Consider the following 24,597-nt stretch of genomic DNA (forward strand, 5'->3'; position numbering starts at 1 on the left):
CTGGAGTCTCGGTTGGAACCATTTACATAAAGCCTGGACCCAAAAAAACAGCTGCTTTTTCAGTAAAACAGACGATTCACATGAGGCTTCAATGAACTAAGAAGTGTCATGAGTATTTTCCATATGGGGCACCAAAATGGGGACGGAACAAGAAAGAAAAACACCAACCTCTCTCTTCTCTCACCTTCCAAATCCTTGCTTGCATCACTGATTGAAACTAGGTGGATTAGACATAGTTAAAGGGATACTTAGTAAAGTGGAATTAAAAAAGGAATTGAGAAAATGCCTTGGAATGAAAACAAAACACTAATGACAGTAGAGAAAAAAAGAAAACAAATAAAAATCAACTAACAAATAGTGGTTCACAGACAAAGAGAGAGAACATAAGAAGTTCTAGAAAATAATGGGAATGTAGAAGAATCTTCCTGTTGTTGTCTGAGAATTTTTTAGAACTGAATAAAAATATTCCACAAAACCTCAAGTGCTGAGCAGGAAAAAGGAGAACACACCTACACTTGGTGGCAACGATTTACTTTTAAAATAAAAATTTATCAATGAATCAAGTTCTAGAATTCATATGATAACACACATTAGGGACCCTGGAGTTATAAGGCAGAAGTTTTCATTTCAGCTTTGCCACTTACCTATATGATCTCAACCAAGTCACTTAACCTCTGTAGTTACAAATTCTTCATTGTAAAAGGGAAATAATTCTACCCAACTCATAATATAGGTTTCAGAATTAATAGAAACAATGCTTGCAAAGTGCTCAGAGTTGAATGATTGCAACAGAGATAGCACGGCATGCAAAGACAGCGTTTACTGTCTGGCTCTCTACTGCAAAAGATTGTGACCTCTGCTTGAAGATGGTACTTGCTTCTGGGCTACCCCATGGTAACAGAGCTGTGGGCAGTTGCCTTCTCTCTTATGTGCCCTACCTGGCAAGAACACCTCCATCAGAGCCATATTAGAGCAAAGGGCAGAGACACCACCAGGAAGGCAAGACAAGCCTTGATCAGGCATGAGGTAGGGCCAGCCATGCCAGCTCATGCCAGCTCTACTCACAGAAATCTTCTAAATATTTAACATGCCACCTCTAAGTGAGTGAGTGAAGTCACTCAGTCACGTCCGACTCTGCGACCACATGGATTGTAGCCTACCAGGCTCTTCCATCCATGGGATTTTCCAGGCAAAATACTGGAGTGGGTTGCCCTTTCCTACTCCAGAGGATCTTTCCGACCCACAGATCGAACCAGGTTTCCCGCATTGTAGGCAGATGCTTTACCAACTGAGCCACCAGGGAAATCATGTCACCTTTAGGAACACACAAAACTTTAAATTTTCTTCTTAGCACTGACTACATGAAGAAGACTTTGTTGAACTAATCAAATGGTATACCATAGTAGCACTATGCTGTTATAAAACGATTTTATTACAATGGGGAAGGGATAGAATATAACTATAGGATAATTTCAATGTGACAATTAAATTCATCAACATCAACACCCTTTTACTGAGGCAATAATAAAAATATTAAAAATATATTTATCAAAGTAATACTACTACTCAGAGTTTACTAACTAAGAGACACCACAGGATGTGTCAAAACTTTGCTGGGACATGGAACTCTTGGCCCTCAAGGTTTTAGAGTAGAGCCTAGAGTGAATGGAGCTTTCAATGACTGAGAGATTCTTTTGATTACTCCAGATGCAAACATCATCTTCTATATATGTAATGACATGAAAATGGTAGGGAAGCACTACTGTAACTAACCACAAAAATATATATACTATGTATATATTTTTATAGTTAGTTACAATGTTGTGTTAGTTTCTGGTGTAGAGCATGGTGATTCAGTTATATATATATATATATATATTCACACACACACAAATATATTTTTCAGATTCTTTTTCATTATACCTTACTACAAGATACTGAATATAGTTCCCTGTGCTATACAGCAGGTTCTTGCTGTTTACTATCTTATATATAGTAGTGGTATATGTTAACTTGAAACTCCTAATTTGTCTCCACCCCCACACACTACCACTTCTGGTAACCAGTTTGTTATCTATGTCTGTGAGTCTATTTCTGTTTTGTAAATAAGTTCATTTCTATCATTTTTTAGATTCCACATATAAGAGATACCAAAAGCTCTTGCAGTAAATTTCTTACAATGCATAGTGTTCTTACAATGCAAAAGCTCTTGAGACCAAGAGATTACTGTATTAAGCAAGTCAGACAAAGACAGATATAATATGGTTTTGAAAAATCAAGAACGTCAACTTTCTTTAATGTAGTATTTTCCAAACTTATTTAACCAAAGACTTCTTTTTTCACAGCCAATATGTTGACATTGCACAAAATACACTTTGTGAAAAACTTTGGTAATCAAAAGCTTACGGTGATACATTGATAGACAAGGATAATACAAGTGAAACTGATAAAAGAAGTTAAATACTCTGGGCACTTCACTGGTAGAAAGGAGAGTGTCCCACTAAACAACTGTTTACTAAGTACTGTATTAAACAATGTTAAGATGAGCATGAGGAAGCATGTATTTTGGGAGCAGCCTTTTAGAAAGAAATATTTAAAAACATTGCAAGTTAAGAAAAGACAGGGCTCATCTGGAATGAACACCTGCTGGTCATACATCTAGGACCTGCCATTCACACAAAGTACAATTTAAATGGTACTTTCTAGAAATGTGCTGTGTCCAAGCTAAACAGAAGGACATGGTAACCCTGATTATGAGATCTAATACAGATGAACATGCCCTGCAATTTCCAGAAGGAAGTCAATGTTTTTATCCCAAAAGGGTATGTCCCATTGACTCCATATCCCAAACAGTTTTAGATTTTCATTTGGGGAGGAAAAAAAAATACTTCTGTCACTTAGGTCATTGTGATTCTTAAGATTTGAACAAGCAGGAATAGAGGATAGAGAAGTTGCTTATGCAAGGGTCAAATATCAATAGTACTACTCCAACATGCAGTACTTGGGTGCAATCTCAAAAATGACAGAATGGTCTCAGTTCACGTCCAAGGGAAACTGTTCAACATCACAGGAATCCAAGTCTGCCCCAACCACTGACGCCTAAGAAGCTGAAGTTGATTGGTTCTATGAAGACCTACAAGACCTAAAACTAACACCAAAAACTAACATGTCCTTTTCATCATAGGGGATCAGAATGCAAAAGTAGGAACTTAAGAGATACCTGGAATAACAGCAAGTTTGGCTTTGGAGTACAAAATGAAGTAGGGCAAAGGCTAACAGAATTTTGTCAAGAGAGCACATTGGTCAGGCAACACCCTTTTCCAACAACTCAAGAGACAAATCTACACAAGGACATTACCAGATGGTCAATACCAAAATCAGCCAAAATGGAGATTATCTGACAGTAATTGAAGTAGGTGAAAATCCTGTTTATAAGTAAATATTTGAGCATTAAATCCTGTTTTAAATCTAAAAACAGTATTTTTTGTATTTATGCATGATTTTAGTATATATTGGACAAGGAAATGGCAACCCACTCCAGTATTCTTGCCTGGAGAATCCCATGGACTAGAGGAATCTGGTAGGCTATGGTCCATGGGGTCGCAAAGAGTCAGACAAGACTAAGTGACTGACATTTAATATATATTAAGAGCTCCAGAAATGCAACTACTGAAAAGAACAAAAAATTTCTTTTCTTTGAAATTTTATCAAGTTTGCATTATTTCTGAAAATCACGCCAACAATGGTCCCGCTTGCAGCATTTAATACAGTCCTGTAAAAGTATGTCTGCATCAGATACATTCACAGTAATTATATATGTACCTGGCAACTGCATTACAACTTCTAATGTAACCATGCCTGAGTATTTACATATTACAATAATAATTTACTATACTTTACTTTCCTTTAATTCTTTATACTTTATTCAGAATACTATTTTTGAAAACATATGTATATGCAGGTTATGTTTATTTTCATTTTAGGATAGAAAAGGAGGGGCTTTGAAAATATTTGTCATAAAAAGGGCACAGATATATTGGGTGAGGTCACAATGTGAAAAATGAAAAGGAAGTTTCTATGATCAGAAGGAGAGAACTTTGCATTGGTCAAGATTGAAAATCACAATCTAAAGATAATAAAGACACTCTGGTTCTGAGCCTCTTTTGCAGTCAGCTTCTAAGTTTCCATACTTCTGAGAAGCCATACATTTACTGTGCCTTAGTTTTTGCCATTTCACAGAACCTCTACTTTCCTGAACTATCCCACGAACTACTGAAAGTGATGAAAATCCTTGAACCTAAGAAAAACAGTAACACACAGCCATACCTACCACAGCACTTCATGAGCCTCTAAACTCATCAGCTTCCACAGAGGTAAGGTTATCTTCATTCTCAATCCTGACATAGAACTCTGTGGTATATATTATCACCCTTCATTTACTAACACAATTTTTCAGAAACACTTACCTCAGTAGTAGTTCCAATGTCAGCAGATGGGCTACATGTGCTATTATCTAGAGGAGCTGTGCCTATACTGCTTCTAACTGGAGAGCTAGGGAAAGGCCCCACCATGGATTCCGGGTAAGCTGAAGAAGAACTGAGATTGCCTCTCTTCTGAATCTTATTCCAGACTTTATTCATGATACCTGTTAACTCATATAAGAGCTGCACCTAAGCAGAAGGAAAAAAATAAAAAGCAAAAACAAATCTTTTAACTTCTGGTCAAAACTGACTAAAATACTCAACGTGAGAAACTTAAAACTAAGTCCACAGAAATAAGAATACATGAAATAAAAATCTATTAGTAAATCATTTATCATAGTACTCTATCATGATCTATAATATATACTCTAATTATTATATACATATTATCATGATACCACCATTCTGATGATATAGAGACAAATAATTCAAATATACAATATTAAACATTTAACCATGAATTGAATGAGACAAATATAATAAATTTAATCATACCTAAAATTGGTCCCATATTTATAACTCGATATTTTATAGCAAGTTAGCATTTTTGTAGGAAAATCATACTAATAAAATTAAATGTTAATACAACAGCTTATGATTAGACAGATTTCTTTCAATAAATGACTAACAGAATCACAAATAAATGCCTCTTAAACAGAGCCCTCAGGATCAAAAATTAGAAATCAAATATATCCTAGTATATATGACTATTTAATAATATATAATTGCCATTCTTAGTTTTTAATTATTTATACTTTAAATTTTCTCTATTTTCTGAAGAATAAATCTGAAAGTGGATTTCTTACCCAGCAAATACAGTAAAAAAAAAAAAAAAAAAGATATAACAGAGAATAGTAAAAGTAAAATGTTATATGAGACTTTTCTATAGGTAAAGAACATAAACTATCCAACCTACTATTCCCTTCAGATTTGTCATTCCAATATCCAGAAAAAAAAACTGTTTAACTTGCACGTTGTTTGACTAAGTTCTAAGATATTTACATAAGATTTCATAAATAAGCATTAATCATGGAATTTGTATGACAACATATTGCCATATACTGTATAAAAGAAGCCTAGGGGGGAAAATGCAAACACAATATATAAGCAAATCCACAGCTGGATACCATATTCTGCTTGCCATTAAAAAAAGAAAGAAAGAAATTCTCATATTTATAAGAAGTTTCAGCCGCAGGACACATCCAGATGATAAAGCTGGCTTCTTATGTGGGCAGAACAGATGCCTAAAAACAGTGTTGTCAATCCTTATTTGATATAAAACAGTACATGGGTTACAGTTTTTTCTTGCTTTTTGTGTGGGGAAGTCTCAAATCTCAGGGCATAGCTCTTTTTTTTTTTTTTTTTTTAATCTAATGGCTAGAATTCCTAGAAAAAAGCAGTTAGAAAATTTTAAGTTTAATTCCTTTTGGCTTTCATAATCATTAGTACTCTCTAAAAAGAAATCGTTTTGTTCCAAACCAAATTTTTAAAAAGAGTATTTTACTTTTTCTTAAATAATTAGAACTGATGCATAAAGAAAGTATAAACAGTTTCTAAATACTTTTCTGGGCATAAAGTATATTTACTTAAGAGAAATGATGCTGCCTTTATTGTCACTACTTCTGATTTCCTTTAACTCTAACCATTAAATAATTGTATATGAATGTCACCAAGTATACTGTGTATTCAGCATGTCAAATAAGCAATGATATAAACTTGAAAAGTATCATTATTTTCAAAGAGGAAAGTTACTATCACGGAATTCAGGCTTCTTCAATCCAGAGGTTTAAAATAATAAGGCAAAAATTCTGAAGATAAATGTTCAACTCATACCCTTCAAGCTGTACTGAAAAATATACCCACAAAAGCCACAATGAGCTACTACTAACGACCTATTAAGACATCCGAAATTAAAAAAGTATAACGAGACCAAGTATCAGTGAAGATGTAGAGCAGCTAAAATTCTCATTTACTGTGACAAAAAACAAAATTTAGAATACAGTTTGTCAGTTTCTGAAAAAGACATATCTACCATATGTATGAACCATTTCCTAAGTGTTTCCCCAAGAAAAATTAAAATCTATGTCCACACAAAGACCTATAAAAAACTATCCATAGCGGTTTTATTTCTAAGAGTCTAAACCTAGGAAAAATCTTAAATGTTAACTAGTAAGTTAAACAACAGTACAACAAAATACTTAGCAATAAAAAGAAATAAATTATAGATTCATGCAAAAACATGGATTAATCTCAAAATCACAATGCTGAATCAAGGAAGCTAGGCAAGAGAGAGCAAGAGAACACAACTGTATGATTCCATTTATACAGAATTCTAGCAAATGAAAATTAATCAGTAACAGTATCAGTGATTATCTGGAACTAGGGGAGGAGTGAAAGGGAGAATAACAAAGGGGCACAAAGAAACTTTTGAGGACAATGCATTATCTCAACTGTGAAGGTGATTTCATGGGTACATTAGCCAAATGTTATCAAATTAGATAACCTAAACATGCGCAATTTATTGTATTTATGCTGTTATAATTTAGTGGCTTCAGTCATGTCCAAATCTTTTGCAACCCCATGGACTGTAGCCTGCCAGGTTATCTCTGTGCATGGGATTTCCTGGGCAAAAATATGGAATGGGTTGTCATTTCTGTCTCCAGCAGATATTCCCCACACAAGGATCGAACCTACATATCCTGCATTGGCAGGTGGATTCTTTACCACTGAGTTACAAGGGAAGGCCTGTATTTATGTAAATCCCAAAAAAACTTTTTTAAAATTCTCTAAAAAATGAGCACCACAGGAGGCAACTTTATATTGGGTATGTATGAAGGTGATTAAATATCAGTAATACTTTGCATATATGCAAGATATTAACCATAAAATGTAACATTACATTCTTTAAAAATTAACTGCACATATATTTTTCATTTAAGTTTATAACCAATCAGAAACAAGACTTAACTGGGCTGGAAAGGCAAAGACAAGGCTCAAGAAAATATACTCTTAAAGAACAGACAGGATTTCAGTGGGTGTAAAGAATCATTCCAGTCATAAGAACAGCAAGAGCAACAGCCAAGTGCATAAAATAAAAAAGACATAATATGGAGGCCATGAGAAGTTTTGAAGTATGTTAGGAGGGTCAGATAGAAGAGTAAACAGAAAGGTAAACAGGAAGAAGAAAATTCATAGATAAACTGTCAATGGAAACCAAGTAGGAATGGAACTCCAGCAAGCAATGCCTGATCCATGTGGAACAAGAAAGAGCTTTAAGTGAATATTTACAAAGGCTATTTTGTTTAGCATACGGACTATTACTAAACATTAAAATTCAGTTTCAAAAGAAAGTTTCTGCCAAAAAACTCAAAAAACAAACAACACTCTGTTCATACAGAGCATTACACTTAGTCACACTATTTGTTTACAAAATAAAACTGAAAATCAGAAGCATAGAGAAATTAAAAAATGCTTGGTACAAGAATACAAATCCAGTTTTGTCTGAACTCAATGATTGTGTTCTTAGACAGTAATGCCAAATTCCAATATTGTGGTGAAAACTGAACTTAGAGCAAAAAAAAACCTGAATAAATGGATAGGAAAGGAGTATAAAATCTATTCTTTCTCTAGTTTCCCATATTTAATTATTGGTAGAGAGAAAACTGAAATTTTATTATGTTAAAGAAGATTCTACATTAAAGAGAATTCATTTAATTTTTGAATAAACACAGCTTTTAAGGTTTGAGAGACTAGTTCCTAAAGACATTAAAGGAAATGGGGTAACTGGTAAAATATTTCAGATGAAAGTCAAGGTTGATGGAAATCACTCCTACGAACAAATACTCTGATTCAACCAGGTTAAATATTTATAGTGTCCAAGGCTTTGATTGGCAATGAATAAGTTCTAGGAATTGACACGGCAGTTTAGGTCTCTGCAGCTGATGCAAGGTCTACAACAAATTCAGACATGACAATAAATCTGTTTTAGGTGTGCCCTACATATAGAGATTGCACTGTATTTTAAAGTATATACACTACTTGAGAGCTCTAAGCAATAATGAACCAAATTAATTAATGTGTATGTGCAAACACTTCTGATGTCATTCTAACAAAAAAAGGCATGGAAGTAGGAATTGAATAGAATCAAGAAGCGTATACACTGGGCTATAATCCAAAGTCCACAAAGTTTCTGACAGTGTATGTAAAATTTAGTAGACATATACACTGTTCCGGGGGAAAGGCTTTTATAAGATTCTCAAAGAAGTCCATAGCACAAAAAAGGATAAGAAGTACTCCAAAAAAAAAACATAAATGGGAAACAAACAAACAAAAAAAACCCAGATTAGCTAGTGAGAAACCTCTCATAAGAAAGATGTTTATTTAGGGTCATTAATCTTAAAATAAAAAGAGTAAAATAAATTTTAGGGATCTTACACGTATTATTATAATACAAACACGTGTCTGTATTTTAGGGCCCGCAACACTTTATAAGCCAGGACACCCCCCTCCAAAAAAAGTTTTATAGGTATACTTCACTAAGAAAGATTAAAGATTTTTGGCCCAAAATGCCATAAATATTAAAGCAAATAACTGTATTACAGGGTCTGCATTTATAGAATATAAGGAGGCTCTTCAAACTGCTAAGAAATTTAACAGAAAAATTAAGTAAATGATATGAAATAACTCATAAAAAGAGCAAATTAAGTGGCCAAGAAACAATGAAAATCTGTCCATCTGCATTAATAATTAGGAAAATACAAATTAATGTAAACAAAGTGAACTGTCAGTTTATAAAAGAGCAAACTCAATGGCCAATAAACATTTGAAAAGTTGCTCAAACATCTGGTTTCATTTCCCTTCAGCATGAAGGATTTCCTTTAGGATTTCTTACAGTGTAGTTCTACTAGTGATAGATTCTTTCATACAAAAACTCCTTTTATTTTGTCTTCATTCATAAATGTTACATATTTTTTATTTAGAATTTTGAGTTGAGAGGCTTTATAAAAATTTTTCATAATTTAATGATGTTGATCTTTTGATTCCTACAGTTTCCTATGAGAAGTAAGTGAACAATAAAAATTCAGTCCTCTTGCATGTAATGTGTCATTTTTTCTCTTTTTCTAATACCTTCAAGATATGTTCTTTATCTGTGGCTTTCAACAGTTGGATTATGATGTGCATAGGCATGGCCTTCTTCATGTGTTTATCTTACTAATCTTTCCCCCTCATTTCTGGCCTATATGTAGCACTCAATAAATATCTGCTAAATGCTAAATGCACTGCTAAATGGAAAAAAAATCAAGTCATCATCTATAATTTTGACAGAATCCAGAGGGAGTCTGGAATACAGGCTAAAGCAATCACTCACAAAAAGAGGTTTATTTGGAGTCTCATGTTTTACCATTAAAATTTAGGTTAATCTGGCACACAAGGATATCAAATAGTATTTGCAAAGATTTTGAGTATTTATAAAATAATAAAATAATTGTTAATAAAATTACATTTCTTTAGTACATTTATTTCTGAAAACTCAAACTGTTAGTGGCTCAGTAGTGTCCGACTCTTTGTGACCCCATCTACTACAGCCCGCCAGGATCCTCTGTCCATGGAATTCTCCAGGCAAGAATACTGGTGGGGGTGGCCATTCCCTTCTCCAGGGGATCTTCCCAACCCACGGATCAAACCCAGGTCTCCTGCACTGCGGCCAGATTCTTTACTATCTGAGCCAACAGGGGAGCCCAATTCTGAAAAGAGTTTTCAAGTAAATCCTTCAGCGATTAGACATAATGTGTTTGCCTTCATAGATTCCTAATGAAGCAATTTCCAGAGATATGGAGATATAACAGGCTATATGGATACTTACAAACTACATGTAAAGTCTCAAATTCAAACTTGTACCGTTGGTTCAGTGTATTAACCAGTGTTGTATTGCTTTATCCTCTCAACACATGTTTGATACTGTGGTTTAAAATTTTAAGTCAAAGACTTGTTAAAATTCGAAAGGAAAAAAAAAAAAAACCCTCCCTTATCTAGCTTATCTAGCAGGGTCACAAGAGTCAGCAGTTAGCAACGAATCTTTGAGTACTTGATTCTTCAAAGCGCTGTGTGGTTTTGTAGCTTCTAGTCCCTTCAGGAATACTGCCATATTCCATCAGGGATATTCAAGATAATTTATATAGAGGATCTCAATTTTTATATCAGTCAATCTAAACTATCAAAATGTCATTTATATAGCATTTCAGAACCTGCAAAGTTATTTTCATAAATATCTCACTTAAAGTTCCCAACAATCTTGTGATCAATTTTGGATATAGCAGTTGGTAGCAGTTTAACAGAAGTTGGTTTATTAGGACTCATCAAGAAAGAAAAGCGGAATTAAATGCATAGATAAAATTCATTACATTTTGGGTACAGAGGGATTCTCAGGGCATGAGGTTCTTTCAGCCAGATGCCATGATCTTAGTTTTCTGAATGTTGAGCTTTAAGCCAACTTTTTCACTCTCCTTCTTTTACTTTCATCAAGAGGCTTTTTAGTTCCTCTTTGCTTTCTGCCATAAGGGTGGTGTCATCTGCATATCTGAGGTGATTGATATTTCTCCCGGCAATCTTGATTCCAGCTTGTGCTTCTTCCAGCCCAGCATTTCTCATGATGTACTCCTGCATATAAGTTAAATAAGCAGGGTGACAATATACAGCCTTGACATACTCCTTATCCTATTTGGAACCAGTCTGTTGTTCCATGTCCAGTTTTAACCGTTGCTTCCTGACCTGCATATAGGTTTCTCAAGAGGCAGGTCAGGTGCTCTGGTATTCCCATCTCTTTCAGAATTTTCCACAGTTTATTGTGATCCACACAGTCAAAGGTTTTGGCATAGGCAAGAAAGCAGAAATAGATGTTTTCTGGAACTCTCTTGCTTTTCCATGATCCAGCGGATGTTGGCAATTTGATCTCTGGTTCCTCTGCCTTTTCTAAAATCAGCTTGAGTATCTGGAAGTTCACGGTTCATGTATTGCTGAAGCCTGGCTTGGAGAATTTTGAGCATTACTTTACTAGCATCTGGGATGAGTGCAACTGTGCAAGTAGTTTGAGCATTTTTTGGCATTGCATTTCTTTGGGATTGGAATAAAAGCTGACCTTTTCCAGTCCTGTGGCCACTGCTGAGTTTTCCAAGTTTGCTGGCATATTGAGTGCAGCACTTTCACAGCATCATCTTTCAGGATTTGAAATAGCGCCACTGGAATTCCATCACCTCCACTAGCTTTGTGCGTAGTGATGCTTTCTAAGACCCACTTGACTTCACATTCCAGATGTCTGGCTCTAGGTGAGTGATCACACCATTGTGATTATCTGGGTCATGAAGATCTTTTTGTACAGTTCTTCTGTGTATTCTTGCTACCTCTTCTTAGTATCTTCTGCTTCTGTCATGTCCATACCGTTTCTGTCCTTTATCGAGCCCATCTTTGCATGAAGTGTTCCCTTGGTATCTCTAATTTTCTTGAAGAGATCTCTAGTCTTTCCCATTCTGTTGTTTTCCTCTATTTCTTTGAATTGATCACTGAGGAAGGCTTTCTTATCTCTTCTTGCTATTCTTTGGAACTCTGCATTCAGATGCTTATATCTTTCCTTTTCTCCTCTGCTTTTTGCTTCTCTTTTCACTGCTATTTGTAAGTGAATACAAAGAGTCACTCCCCAGACAGCCATTTTGCTTTTTTGCATTTCTTTTCCATGGGGATGGTCTTGATCCCTGTCTCCTGTACAATGTCACGAACCTCAGTCCATAGTTCATCAGGCACTCTATCTATCAGATCTAGGCCCTTAAATCTATTTCTCACTTCCACCAAAAAATCATAAGGGATTTGATTTAGGTCATACCTGAATGGTCAAGTCGTTTTCTCTACTTTCTTCAATTTAAGTCTGAATTTGGCAAAAAGGAGTTCATGATCTGAGCCACAGTTTTGTTGACTGTATAGAGCTTCTCCATCTTTGGCTGCAAAGAATATAATCAATCTGATTTCAGTGTTGACCATCTGGTGATGTCCATGTGTAGAGTCTTCCCTTGTGTTGTTGGAAGAGGGTGTTTGCTATGAGCAGTGCATTTTCTTGGCAAAAGTCTATTAGTCTTTGCCCTGCTTCATTCCGCATTCCAAGGCCAAATTTGCCTGTTACTCCACGTGTTTCTTGACTTCCTACTTTTGCATTCCAGTCCCCTATAATGAAAAGGACATCTCTTTTGGGTGTTACTTCTAAAAGGTCTTGTAGGTCTTCATAGCACTGTTCAACTTCAGCTTTTTCAGCATTACTGGTTGGGGCATAGGCTTGGATTACTGTGATATTGAATGTATTGCCTTGGAAACGAACAGAGATCATTCTGTCGTTTTTGAGACTGCATCGAAGTACTGCATTTCGGACTCTTTTGTAGACCGTGATGGCTACTCCATTTCTTCTAAGGGATTCCTGCCTGCAGTAGTAAATATAATGGTCATCTGAGTTAAACTCACCCATTCCAGTCCATTTTAGTTTGCTGATTCCTAGAATGTCGACGTTCACTCTTGCCATCTCTTGTTTGACCACTTCCAGTTTGCCTTGATTCATGGGCCTGACATTCCAGGTTTGTAAACGTGATTATACCCAATATCTAGGTCAATTTCAGGATAGCTGCCATCCTAACAATGTTGTCTTCTAATCTACAAACAGGTACCTCTCTCCAGTTAGATGTTCAACTTCTCTCAGCAATGTTTTGTGGTTTTTAAGGTAAAGATCTTGGACATGTTTTGTTAAATTCATTTGTGTATATTTATTGGCATCAATTTAAACAGAACTGATTCATTATTCCATTTTCCAATTTTTGGCTCCTAGTACGGAAAAATACAATTGGTTTTTAGACATTAATTTTGTCTTCTACAACCATAATAAGTTTATTAGTTCTAGTAATAGCTTCTTAATTACTTGGGGAATTTTTTTTTTTTTACTTGGGGAATTTCTATAACATATTTGATCATATGAAAAAAAGGAGAGTTTTACTTCTTTCATCTTTAGTCTTATTATTTCTTTTGCCTGGGTATTTCTTTCTTTTTAACTGCCATGGCTAAGATGGTCAGTATGACATAGAGGTGATGAAAGTAGGCATCCAGTGTTTTTCTTGATCTTAGTGGAAAACAATATTTTGCAATTAAAGTGTTGCATATTGTTTCACCGGCTCGATGGACTTGAGTTTGAGTAAACTCGGGGAGTTGGTAATGGACAGGGAGGCCTAGCGTGCTGCAATTCATGGGGTCGCAAAGAGTCAGACACGACTGAGCAACTGAACTGAACTGTGGTTTCTCATATTTTTCCTTTATGAGCTATTGTTTAATGTCCAGATATTTACAGTTTTCTTAATTATTGATATCTAATATAATTCGACTATGGTTAATATACTGATTTTAATCCTCTTCATACAATGAGACCATGCATATATGAAAATATTATGAATTCCATGGTTGTTGAATATAGTGTTCTATAAATGTCAATTAGATGAAAGTGGGTTCACAAGTATTTTTCATATCTTCTATATCTCCAGTTATTTATTTTTCATCTAATTCTTTAACAATCACTGAGAGAGATGGGATAATAATTTTCTAATATGACTGAATAGAATTGCCTATTTTTTCCTTTAATTCTATTTTTCTTTCATTTCATTTATCTCTGAGAACACTCCTTTATGTCTATTTTATTTGATATTAAAATGAACAAATCCATCTTTCTTATACTGTTTGTATGTTTTCCTATGCATGTAAATATTCTGTTCCTTAATATTTCAAGTGTTTCTCTGTTATGCAATGTATACTAGAGTGCTGCTTTATTACTACTCTATCAGGAGGAGCTAGACCAGGGATCAGTAAATTTTCTGTAAATGGTCAAATAGTAAACATTCTTTATTTCTTAAGCCATAGTGTTCTCCCTTGCTGTTACTTCATTCTGTGGCTGTAGTGGTACCACCTGCCAATGCAGGAGATGTAAGAGACATGGGTTTGATCCCTGGATCCAGAAGATCCCCTGGAGGAGAGCATGGCAACTCACTTTAGTACTGCTGGTGTGGAGAATCCCATGCACAGAGGAGCCTGGTGGGCTATGATCCAAAGGGTCGCAAAGAGTCAAACACCACTGAAGCAACTTAGTATGCACACACAGTATGATGGCATTCTTGGACAATACATAAAAATGTGGGTGTAGTCTAATTTGCCTGCAGGCCTTAATCTGCTGAATCCTGGTCAAACACTCCACCAGTTAAGATCATAACCTTTAAAATAACACTTGTTCAACCGGGTTCAGCCCTGTAATTTTATTTTTCTGTTTACTATTTCCACCCTGTGTTATGTAACTCTGTTATCATGTCTTCTTTTCTTTAGATTTGAATTTTTTTTAGTATTTCATTTTAATTTATTTATTGGTGTTTGGCTATATCTCTGTATTTTTACTTTTTTTTTAGGCTCAGCTGGTAAAGAATCCACCTGCAATGTGGGAGACCTGGGTTTAATCCCTGAGTTGGGAAGACCCCCTGCAGAAGGGAAAGGATACCCACTCCAGTATTCTGGCCTGGAGAATTCCGTGGACTGTGTATAGTCCATGGGGTCGCAGAGTTGGACACGACTGAGCGACTTTCACTTCACTAAGAAACTAAAATATATACATAAAAACTTGCACAATCTAAAGTTACACTGTAACACTTCATGAGATATTTAGAAATCTAAAAACCACTATAAGTTCCCTTAATGATGAAATTTTCTTGTATATTATATCTACATACATTGAAAGCTCTAGCAGTCAGTGTTATATGTTTGCTTTCAACAGTCATACGTATTTTTTTTAAAGCAGCTTTTTAAAAAGATTTATCAAGCTATTTATTATTTCGGTGGTTTTCTTTATTTCTGAAGATTCAAGGTTTCATCTAGTATCATTCCCTTTTAACATATAGAACTTCCTTCAGTATTTCTTGTAAAGCAGAGCTGCTGGTAACAAATTTTCTTCGTTTTTCCTCATCTACAGTGTCTTTATTTCACTTTTGTTTCTGTGGACACACACTGGCTTGAGAGTGCTTTTCTGTAAGCATTTTAAATATATTGTTCCAATGTCTTCTGTTGTCTATCATTTTTAATGAGAAATTTGCAGTCATTCAAATCATTGTTAAGGTATATAGATATGTATCTTCTTGTAGCTGCAGTCAAGATTTTTTAAAAACTGTATCTTTCTTGGTTCAGTATTTTAATCACAATGTCTCCAAACAGGTTTTCCTTTGACTTTATCCTCAAAGATAAACTTGAGACTAAGTGAACTTTCTGAATATGTAAAAGCCTACCTCTTTCTGAAATTTTGGACAATTATTTGTTAATATTTTTCTGGTTCCAGCTTTTTCTCCTTACCTTCTGGAATTCCAATTACATATCTTTTGAACGTTTTTTCCCACATTCACTAAGCTTTGATATTCTTTAAAGTATCTTTTTTTTTTCTGTTTTTCAAATTCAATACTTTCTACGCTCCGTGTTCAAGTTCAGTGACTCTTCCGTCACATGCAGACCACCTGTAACCTTAGACGGTATTTTTTTTTTCATATATTGTATTTTCAATTCTCAAATCCGATTTGTTTTTATACTTTACTTCTCCATTATGAATTCTTACCTTTTTCATTCAGTGTTTCTTTCCTTTACACCTCATGAAGAAAATTTCAATAGCTGTTTTTAAGTCCTTTTTGCAATATAATTATTTTAAAAATAAATTGGAAACATCAATTTATATTGTTAGTTTTTGTTTTTTTTCCCCTGGAATATACAAAAATAATTAATAGGATAGATAGGCCAAGGTGGGCTTCTGTTACTATGATAGAACTAAGCTAAATCTATTTTTCCCTATTTACCGCCTTCTATGATAAAGGATCTAACAAAAGTGAACCTGTCTCTCGACAATCTGCTTGCTAGAGCTGGCATATGAAAGTATCAAGAAGTGAGTGGCTTAAAACAACAGAAATTTATAGTTTCATGGTTTTGGAGATATAGAGAATCCCTATACAATGTATCAGCAGGACCATGATCTGAGACTCAGAAGATTCCTTCATGCCTCTTGTTCTCCTGATTGTAGCTAGCAATTCTGCTGTTCTTTGGGTTGCAGCTGGATCAGTCCAATCTCTGTCTCCATTCACAAGGCACTCTCCCTCTGTATCTTCACATCAACTTCCTCTGTTTATCTAATTCTAATTTTCCCCTTTTTATAAGGATATCAATCACAGTGGATGAGGGCTCACCCTAAGGACTTCATTTTAACTTGATTGCTGCTGCTAAGTCGTTTCAGTCATGTCCAACTCTGCGCGACCCCACAGACGGAAGCCCACGAGGCTCCCCCGTTCCTGGGATTCTCCAGGCAAGAACACTGGAGTAGGATGCCATTTCCTTCTCCATTCACTTCTGCCTTAACTTGATTATCTCTATCCAATGAAGAGATAAAGTCACAACAATGAGATACTAGATGTTAGGAATTCAACATATATTTTATGGGGGACAAAACTCAACCAAGAAGTTTTCCTTCTGCTAGAAGTGAGTTTCAAGAACCATCAGAAGCAGCATTCAAAGAATAATTTGAGAGGGTAAGTCATTTCATAATTATTCTCTTTTATTCCACTATGAGTCATAATAGAATGGCAAATGGCTATTAAACTGGTGTATTTACTAATGTTCAAAGAAATTTATTCAGTTCAGTGGCTCAGTCATATCCGACTCTTTGCGACCCCATGAATTGCAGCACGCCAGTCCTCCCTGATTATAAAAGAAGTTAGTCTTGTAATACTGGATAAGCTATTAGTTTAATATATCTGCTTTCTCATAATTCTAAAGATATGCATTTTTATAAGGTCATCACCAAGATATTAGCAGGTCTGATTTTGTCAAAATGCACAAATATATATAAAAATTAAGCCAAAATGTTTACTATTCAGTATGTGGAGTGAGACAAAGAGAAGAGGAGAAAGAAGGAGAATGGTATCAGTAATAAGGCTATATAAAATACAGAATAATATTTGAATCGACTTTAAAAGACACTTATTTTTTTGATGACCCAGAGTGATGGGATGGGGAGGAAGGTGGCAGGGGGGTTCAGGATGGGGAACACCTGTACACCCATGGTGGATTCCTGTCAATGTATGGCAAAACCAATATAATATTGTGACTTTTTTTAAAAAATTAATTAATTAATTTAAAAGAAAGACACTTTTAAAACTGGCTTGTAACTACTAATGCTGGGATAAACAAAGATTTATCAACACTGATCTGTCAAATTCAATAAAATTTTTTAAAGCATTGTTTTAAAAACATAATTTCAAATATTATTCAACATTGACAATCTGAGTAGAAATTATACTAGTGTTTGCTTAGGTCAAATAAACAAGTATTAAACTGTATGCAATTAATAATTTGTACAAACTCAGGAGACCTGAGCTCATACTAAATTATAAAACTGTCAAATATATGTGTTTGCCCTATTCCAACTGGAATGTTAAATGATTAACAAAATGCCTTTTTTAAACAGTCAACAGTGATTTAAAATAAAAATACTACATGTTGAGCAAATGAAGCTCTGAGTGAGAATCTGATTAGAAATTACACGTGATCACTTTAACAGACTCTTCCAATCTGACAGTAAAGTAGTTCTTCACTGTTCAAAAACCTTACATCTGCAACTGATTTCATTCCATCAGCCAAAAAATGCATTTATGCTGCCACCATTACATTTTCAGAAAAGCTTAAATTACAAAACTTGAGAGAACTTCAAAGCAATACTTTATCTAACCATTCTGATCTTGATGGCCTTGTTAAAAATAATTTAGGACACTTAACAGAAAAGAAACCCTTCAACAAAATGGGTAACAATTGTTTTTAAATCACGTTATTTTAAATTTCCTTTCATAAATCAAATGTACCTACCTGGGGGTTTGAGCATTTTATCTCAAGTGACTCTAGGTCAACATGCAGACAGACAACAAATGAATGCCTCATATCAGGTCCTGTAGCAAGCAATTTTGGGGATGTAACAGCTAGTGTAGAGGTACAACCCATGGGTTCCACTAGGCAAAGTGTCACTTGTTTTCCAAAAAGGGTGTATATGCTGAAATGATGCAAGCTGATTGTCCAAGGAAAAGCATCACCTGATAATAGGGACAAAAGGGGTGAGGGAGGCAGACATACAAAAATATAGTTAACTGTCATTTGATATTAAGGTGTCTACTATCAATATTATCTACTATCAAATATTATGTACTATCAATATTTAAAATAGAAAACACTTAATATGGCACCATAAAAAACATACATTGTATCACAGACCAACATGTTAAATAGTTCACATGCTATTGAAGGGTTACTTCTTAATATTTGTATTTATTCCATATACTACTATATCAATAATTGTTACATTATAAAAGAAAAAAAATAGAAATTAAGGAAGGTGATAAAAATATAAACACAAGCCCTTATGGCAGAAAGTGAAGAGGAGCTAAAAGCCTCTTGATGAAAGTGAAAGAAGAGAGTGAAAAAGTTGGCTTAAAGCTCAACATTCAAAAAACGAAGATCATGGCATCCGGTCCCATCACTTCATGGGAAATAGATGGGAAACAGTGGAAACAGTGGCAGACTTTATTTTTGGGGGGCTCCAAAATCACTGCAGATGGTGACTGCAGCCATGAAATTAAAAGATGCTTACTCCTTGGAAGAAAAGTTATGACCAACCTAGACAGCATATTCAAAAGCAGAGACATTACTTTGCCGACTAAGGTCCGTCTAGTCAAGGCTATGGTTTTCCTGTGGTCATGTATGGCTGTGAGAGTTGGACTGTGAGGAAGGCTGAGTGCCGAAGAATTGATGCTTTTGAACTGTGGTGTTGGAGAAGACTCTTGAGGGTCCCTTGGACTGCAAGGAGATCCAACCAGTCCATTCTGAAGGAGATCAGCCCTGGAATTTCTTTGGAAGGAATGATGCTAAAGCTGAAACTCCAGTACTTTGGCCACCTCATGCGAAGAGTTGACTCATTGGAAAAGACTCTGATGCTGGGAGGGATTGGGGGCAGGAGGAGAAGGGGATGACCCAGGATGAGATGGCTGGATGGCATCACAGACTCGATGGACACGAGTCTGAGTGAACTCCGGGAGATGGAGATGGACAGGGAGGACTGGCATGCTGAGATTCACGGGGTCGCAAAGAGTGGGACATGACTGAGCGACTGAACTGAACTGAACTGAAGTGAAGTTCTAACTTTGTATTCCCTTACTGGTTTACTAGTGGGTTGCACAGTGTAACTCCTGGGATGTATGTACCTTGGAGACCATAAAAACGTGTTAAATTAAGAAAATGGACTAAACGTGGCCCATGATCTGACTGCAGAATAATAAAAAATAAATAAATAAACAATTTACTATGGTCTGTTGGAATGTCTGCATCAGAATCATGCAGATGCTGATATAAAATATAGATTCCTGGTTTCCACTTCAGACCTACTGAATCAGAAGTCTCTGCAGGTTAAAACTCAGGATGCATATTTACATCTTCAGTTGAATACCCTTACATATGTATAAAAGGATATATACATACATGTATATATACATGTATATATATGTATATATATATACACACACGTATATACTTGATTTTAAAAAATAAGTACTCATACATTTCAAGGTTAAGAGCAATATTTTGTTGTTTTAAATTTTTCTCTTAAAAATTTATCAGAGAAAAGAACTGTCAGTATAAATTAATGAGACAAAACCATCGTTTTTACAATTGTGGCTACCAGTAAAGTGCTTCATGAAATAGAATTTAAAAGTGTACTTGTATTATAATATTTATATACATTGGTCCCATCACTTCATGGGAAATAGATGGGGAAACAGTGGGAAGAGTGTCAGACATTTTTTTGGGCTCCAAAATCACTGCAGATGGTGACTGCAGCCATGAAATTAAAAGATGCTTACTCCTTGGAAGAAAACTTGTGACCAACCTAGACAGCATATTCAAAAGCAGAGACATTACTTTGCCTACAAAGGTCGGTCTAGTCAAGGCTATGGTTTTTCCAGTGGTCATGTATGGATGTGAGAGTTGGACTGTGAAGAAAGCTGAGACCTGAAGAATTGATGCTTTTGAACTGTGGTGTTGCAGAAGACTCTTGAGGGTCCCTTGGACTGCAGGGAGATCCAACCAGTCCATTCTGAAGGAGGTCAGCCCTGGGATTTCTTTGGAAGGAACAATGCTAAAGCTGAAACTCCAGTACTTTGCCCACATCATGCGAGGAGTTGACTCATTGGAAAAGACTCTGATGCTGGGAGGGATTGGGGGCAGGGAAGGGGACAACAGAAGATGAGATGGCTGGATGGCATCACTGACTCGATGGACGTGAGTCTGAGTGAACTCCGGGAGCTGGTGATAGACAGGGAGGCCTGGTGTGCTGCGATTCATGGGGTCGCAAAGATTTGGACACGACTGAGCGACTGAACTGAACTGAGTACTAGGATGGCAATTTGATGGAAAATATGTTCATATGACTGTCTTTTTGACTCTGAAAAACTTGTTAGTATGTTGTTGTTGTTGAGTTGCTAAGTTGTAACTCTTTGTGACCCCATGAACTGTAGCCTCCCAGGCTCCTCTATCCTTCACTATATCCTGGAGCTTGCTGAAACTCATGTCCATTGAGTCAGTGAGTCTATTTAACCATCTCATCCTCTGCTGCCTGCTTCTGCTCCTGCTCTCAATCTTCCCCATAATCAGGGTATTTTCCAATGAGTCAGGTGGCATCAGGTGGCCAAAGCATTAGAGTTTCCATTTCATCATCAATCCTTCCAACGAATATTCAGGATTGATTTCTTTCAGGATTGACTGGTTTGATCTCCTTGCTGTTGGAGGAACTCAAAGAGTCTTCTCCAGTACCACAGTTCAAAAGCACCAATTCTTTGGCACTCAGCCTTCTTTATGCTCCAACTTTCATATCCGTACATGACTACTGAAAAAACCACAGCTTTGACTATATGGATGTTTGTCAGCAAAGTGATGTCTCTCCTTTTAGTCATAGCTTTCCTTCCAAGGAGTAAGTGTCTTTTAATTTCATTGCTGTAGTCACCATTTGCAGTTATACTGGGGCCCAAGAAAATAAAGTCTGTCACTGTTTCCACATTTTCCCCTAATTGACATGAAGTGATGTGACAAGATATCATGATCTTAGTTTTTTGAAAGCTGAGTTTTAAGTCAGCTTTTTCACTCTCCTCTTCCACTCTCATCAAGAGAATCTTTAGTTCCTCTTCACTTTCTGCCATTAGAGTGGTATCATGTACCTATCTGAGGCTGTTGATATTCCTGGCTATCTAGATTCCAGCTTGTGCTCCATCCAACCTGGCATTTCCCATGATGTACTCCGTATACAAGTTAAATAAGCAGGGTGATAGTATACAGCCTTGATGTACTTCTTTCTCAATTCTGAACTCATCTGTTGTTCCATGTCCAGTTCTAACTGTTGCTTCTTGACCTGCATACAGGTTTCTTAGGAGACAGGTAAGGTGAGCTGGTATTTTCATCTCTTTAAGAATTCTCCACAGTTTGTTGTGATACACACAGTCAAAGGCTTTAGCATAGTTAAACAAGACTTGTCAACAGAGATAGGATAATATAGACTTTAAGTATCTGGATTGTTTCAAAACAAATTTATCTTCTAATTAGAGAGGTACTAGTACCTCACTGAAAATAACTTAGAAAATATATAAAGGAAAAAAAATAAAAACCAGCCATAATTCACCTTCCATCTTGCCACTCCCAGGAATATACACTATTACCATTGTTCTATTTCCTTTTTTTCCTCCCTTATAGTGTTGGCCATGCGTACACAGAGTTGAAACTAGGATCACACTGTACTTTTAGGTTCATATTATTCTTTTGGTAAGGAAAAAGAAAAGATTAAATGAATAACTAAGTAGATCATGTTCTAGATATATATATTAAAAATATAAATATGCATTTGAATTGTGAATGGTGATATTGAAGGGGTACTACAAGATAGATTCTCGTAGGTTTGAACATTCAAAATGTCTTAATCAAGAAGCTAATAATATTAAACCTGGAAACTTTGAAGTTGAGACTTGAATAATAATATAATTGTAGCTACACAGCAGTCCACAATAATTTGACTGGAAACGATGAAAACTGCATAATAATGTGTGGTTAGCACTGTGGTACTCCGCCTCTCTTAAGACTTAAAATATTTTGCCCTCAAGAAGAATGACCAACTTTAAATCATCTGTAACTAATTCTGAAATTGCTTAAAAATCTACACAAGTTTCCATGCTATTTACAAAATAAACGCTTTGCCAAATTTGTCTTAAAATATTTTGGAATTATTTCAGGCTACATATTTTAAAATTGGTAGAGAGCTATATATAGTCTTTCAAATTTCATGTTATCCAAGAAATGCTAAATGATGATTATGCTGGATTAAAAAAACACCACATTTAAACTCATGAAACTGAAAAAAAGGATTCCAAATGACACTGGTACTATCTTAGATATGTGTCTGCTTCTTCTTTGGAATCGGACCATAAGTTGAAATTTGGTATATCATTCTCTAAGTTTTAAACAGAGCCTTTTAATGTAATACTTTACATTCATTTATTTGGCAAGCAGATAATCTATTTTAAAAAGCACATTTTACCTATAAGATCTTAATGTGTAATGACAAACATTCTCACAATTAATCACTATGAAAAAATTACCAAAACATAACACATCATTATTGCACAAATATTCCTTTTAAACACAGACACACAAAATAAATAAATAAAAGCACCTCATCTATTTACAACACTGGCAATATACTGTATGAGGAGTTGTTAGAATATGACAGACCATGATAGACCAGGACCATATACTATTCTGAGGCTTTCCAGATTATTTCAGAAAAACTATTTATTGCTGGCAGAATTCAGAAAATGTCTAACAAACTGTCTAAAGAACAAGAAAAAGAAAGAAGGCTGAAAATTCCATTTCTGTGAGAATTTGTAAAACGTCTATATTATCAACAGAGAAAAGACTAGTGACAAATTAATTCTCAGAAAAATGATAAGTCAAATACTGAACTACTTCGTACAAAATAATGTAAAAGAGAGTGAATATGACAAAGCTTTAGGAGAAAATTAATAAATAAAATTCAATGTAAGACTATGTGATACATGTCAACAACTGGGAAGGGGGACTTGATTACATAATAGTAACTTAAAACTAAGTGAAATTATAAAAATTACATGGTATGGATTTCTTACATAGTATCACACATTGCTGATTTTGCACAACACAAAGCATAAAATAAAGGACCGATTTGGATAACTGTGTGGATCACAATAAACTGTGGAAAATTCTGAGAGAGATGGGAATACAGACCACCTGACCTGCCTCTTGAAAAATCTGTATGCAGGTCAGGAAGCAACAGTTAGAACTGGACATGGAACAACAGAATGGTTCCAAACACGAAAAGGAGTACGTCAAGGCTGTATATTGTCACCCTGCTTATTTAACTTCTATGCAGAGTACATCATGAGAAACCCTGGGCTGGAGGAAGCACAAGCTGGAATCAAGATTCTCAGGAGAAATATCAATAACCTCAGATATGCAGATGACATCACCCTTATGGCAGAAAGTGAAGAGGAACTAAAAGCCTCTTGATGAAAGTGAAAGAGGAGAGTGAAAAAGTTGGCTTAAAGCTCAACATTCAGAAAACAAAGATCATGGCATCCGGTCCCATCACTTCATGGGAAATAAATGGGGAAACAGTGGAAACAGTGTCAGACTTTATTTTGGGGGGCTCCAAAATCACAGCAGATGGTGACTGCAGCCATGAAATTAAAAGATGCTTACTCCTTGGAAGAAAAGTTATGACCAACCTAGACAGCATATTCAAAAGCAGAGACATTACTTTGCCGACTAAGGTCCGTCTGGTCAAGGCTATGGTTTTTCCAGTAGTCATGTATGGATGTGAGAGTTGGACTGTGAAGAAAGCTGAACGCCGAAGAATTGATGCTTTTGAACTGTGGTGTTAGAGAAGACTCTCGAGAGTCCCTTGGACTGCAAG

The 24,597-nt window shown here is 35.6% G+C and overlaps 1 protein-coding gene across 27 annotated transcripts in view; it reads right to left on the minus strand.

Moving 5' to 3' along the window:
• Positions 1 to 24,597, minus strand: part of VPS13B (vacuolar protein sorting 13 homolog B) — a 784,482-nt gene that overhangs the window by 372,728 nt on the left and 387,157 nt on the right. For all 27 annotated transcript variants that reach the window (XR_006060874.2, XM_060393910.1, XM_042254441.2 and 24 more), the window contains exons 24-25: positions 18,429 to 18,649; positions 4,467 to 4,670 (exon numbers count right to left, since the gene is read on the minus strand). Coding sequence is in view for 26 of the 27 variants with exons in the window: in XM_060393910.1 (XP_060249893.1) it covers positions 4,467 to 4,670; positions 18,429 to 18,649 (425 nt within the window). In the remaining variant the exon portion in view is untranslated. The remainder of the gene's footprint in view (positions 1 to 4,466; positions 4,671 to 18,428; positions 18,650 to 24,597) is intronic.

The sequence above is a fragment of the Ovis aries genome, chromosome 9 (assembly GCF_016772045.2).
Source record: "Ovis aries strain OAR_USU_Benz2616 breed Rambouillet chromosome 9, ARS-UI_Ramb_v3.0, whole genome shotgun sequence".
Lineage (NCBI taxonomy): Eukaryota > Metazoa > Chordata > Mammalia > Artiodactyla > Bovidae > Ovis > Ovis aries.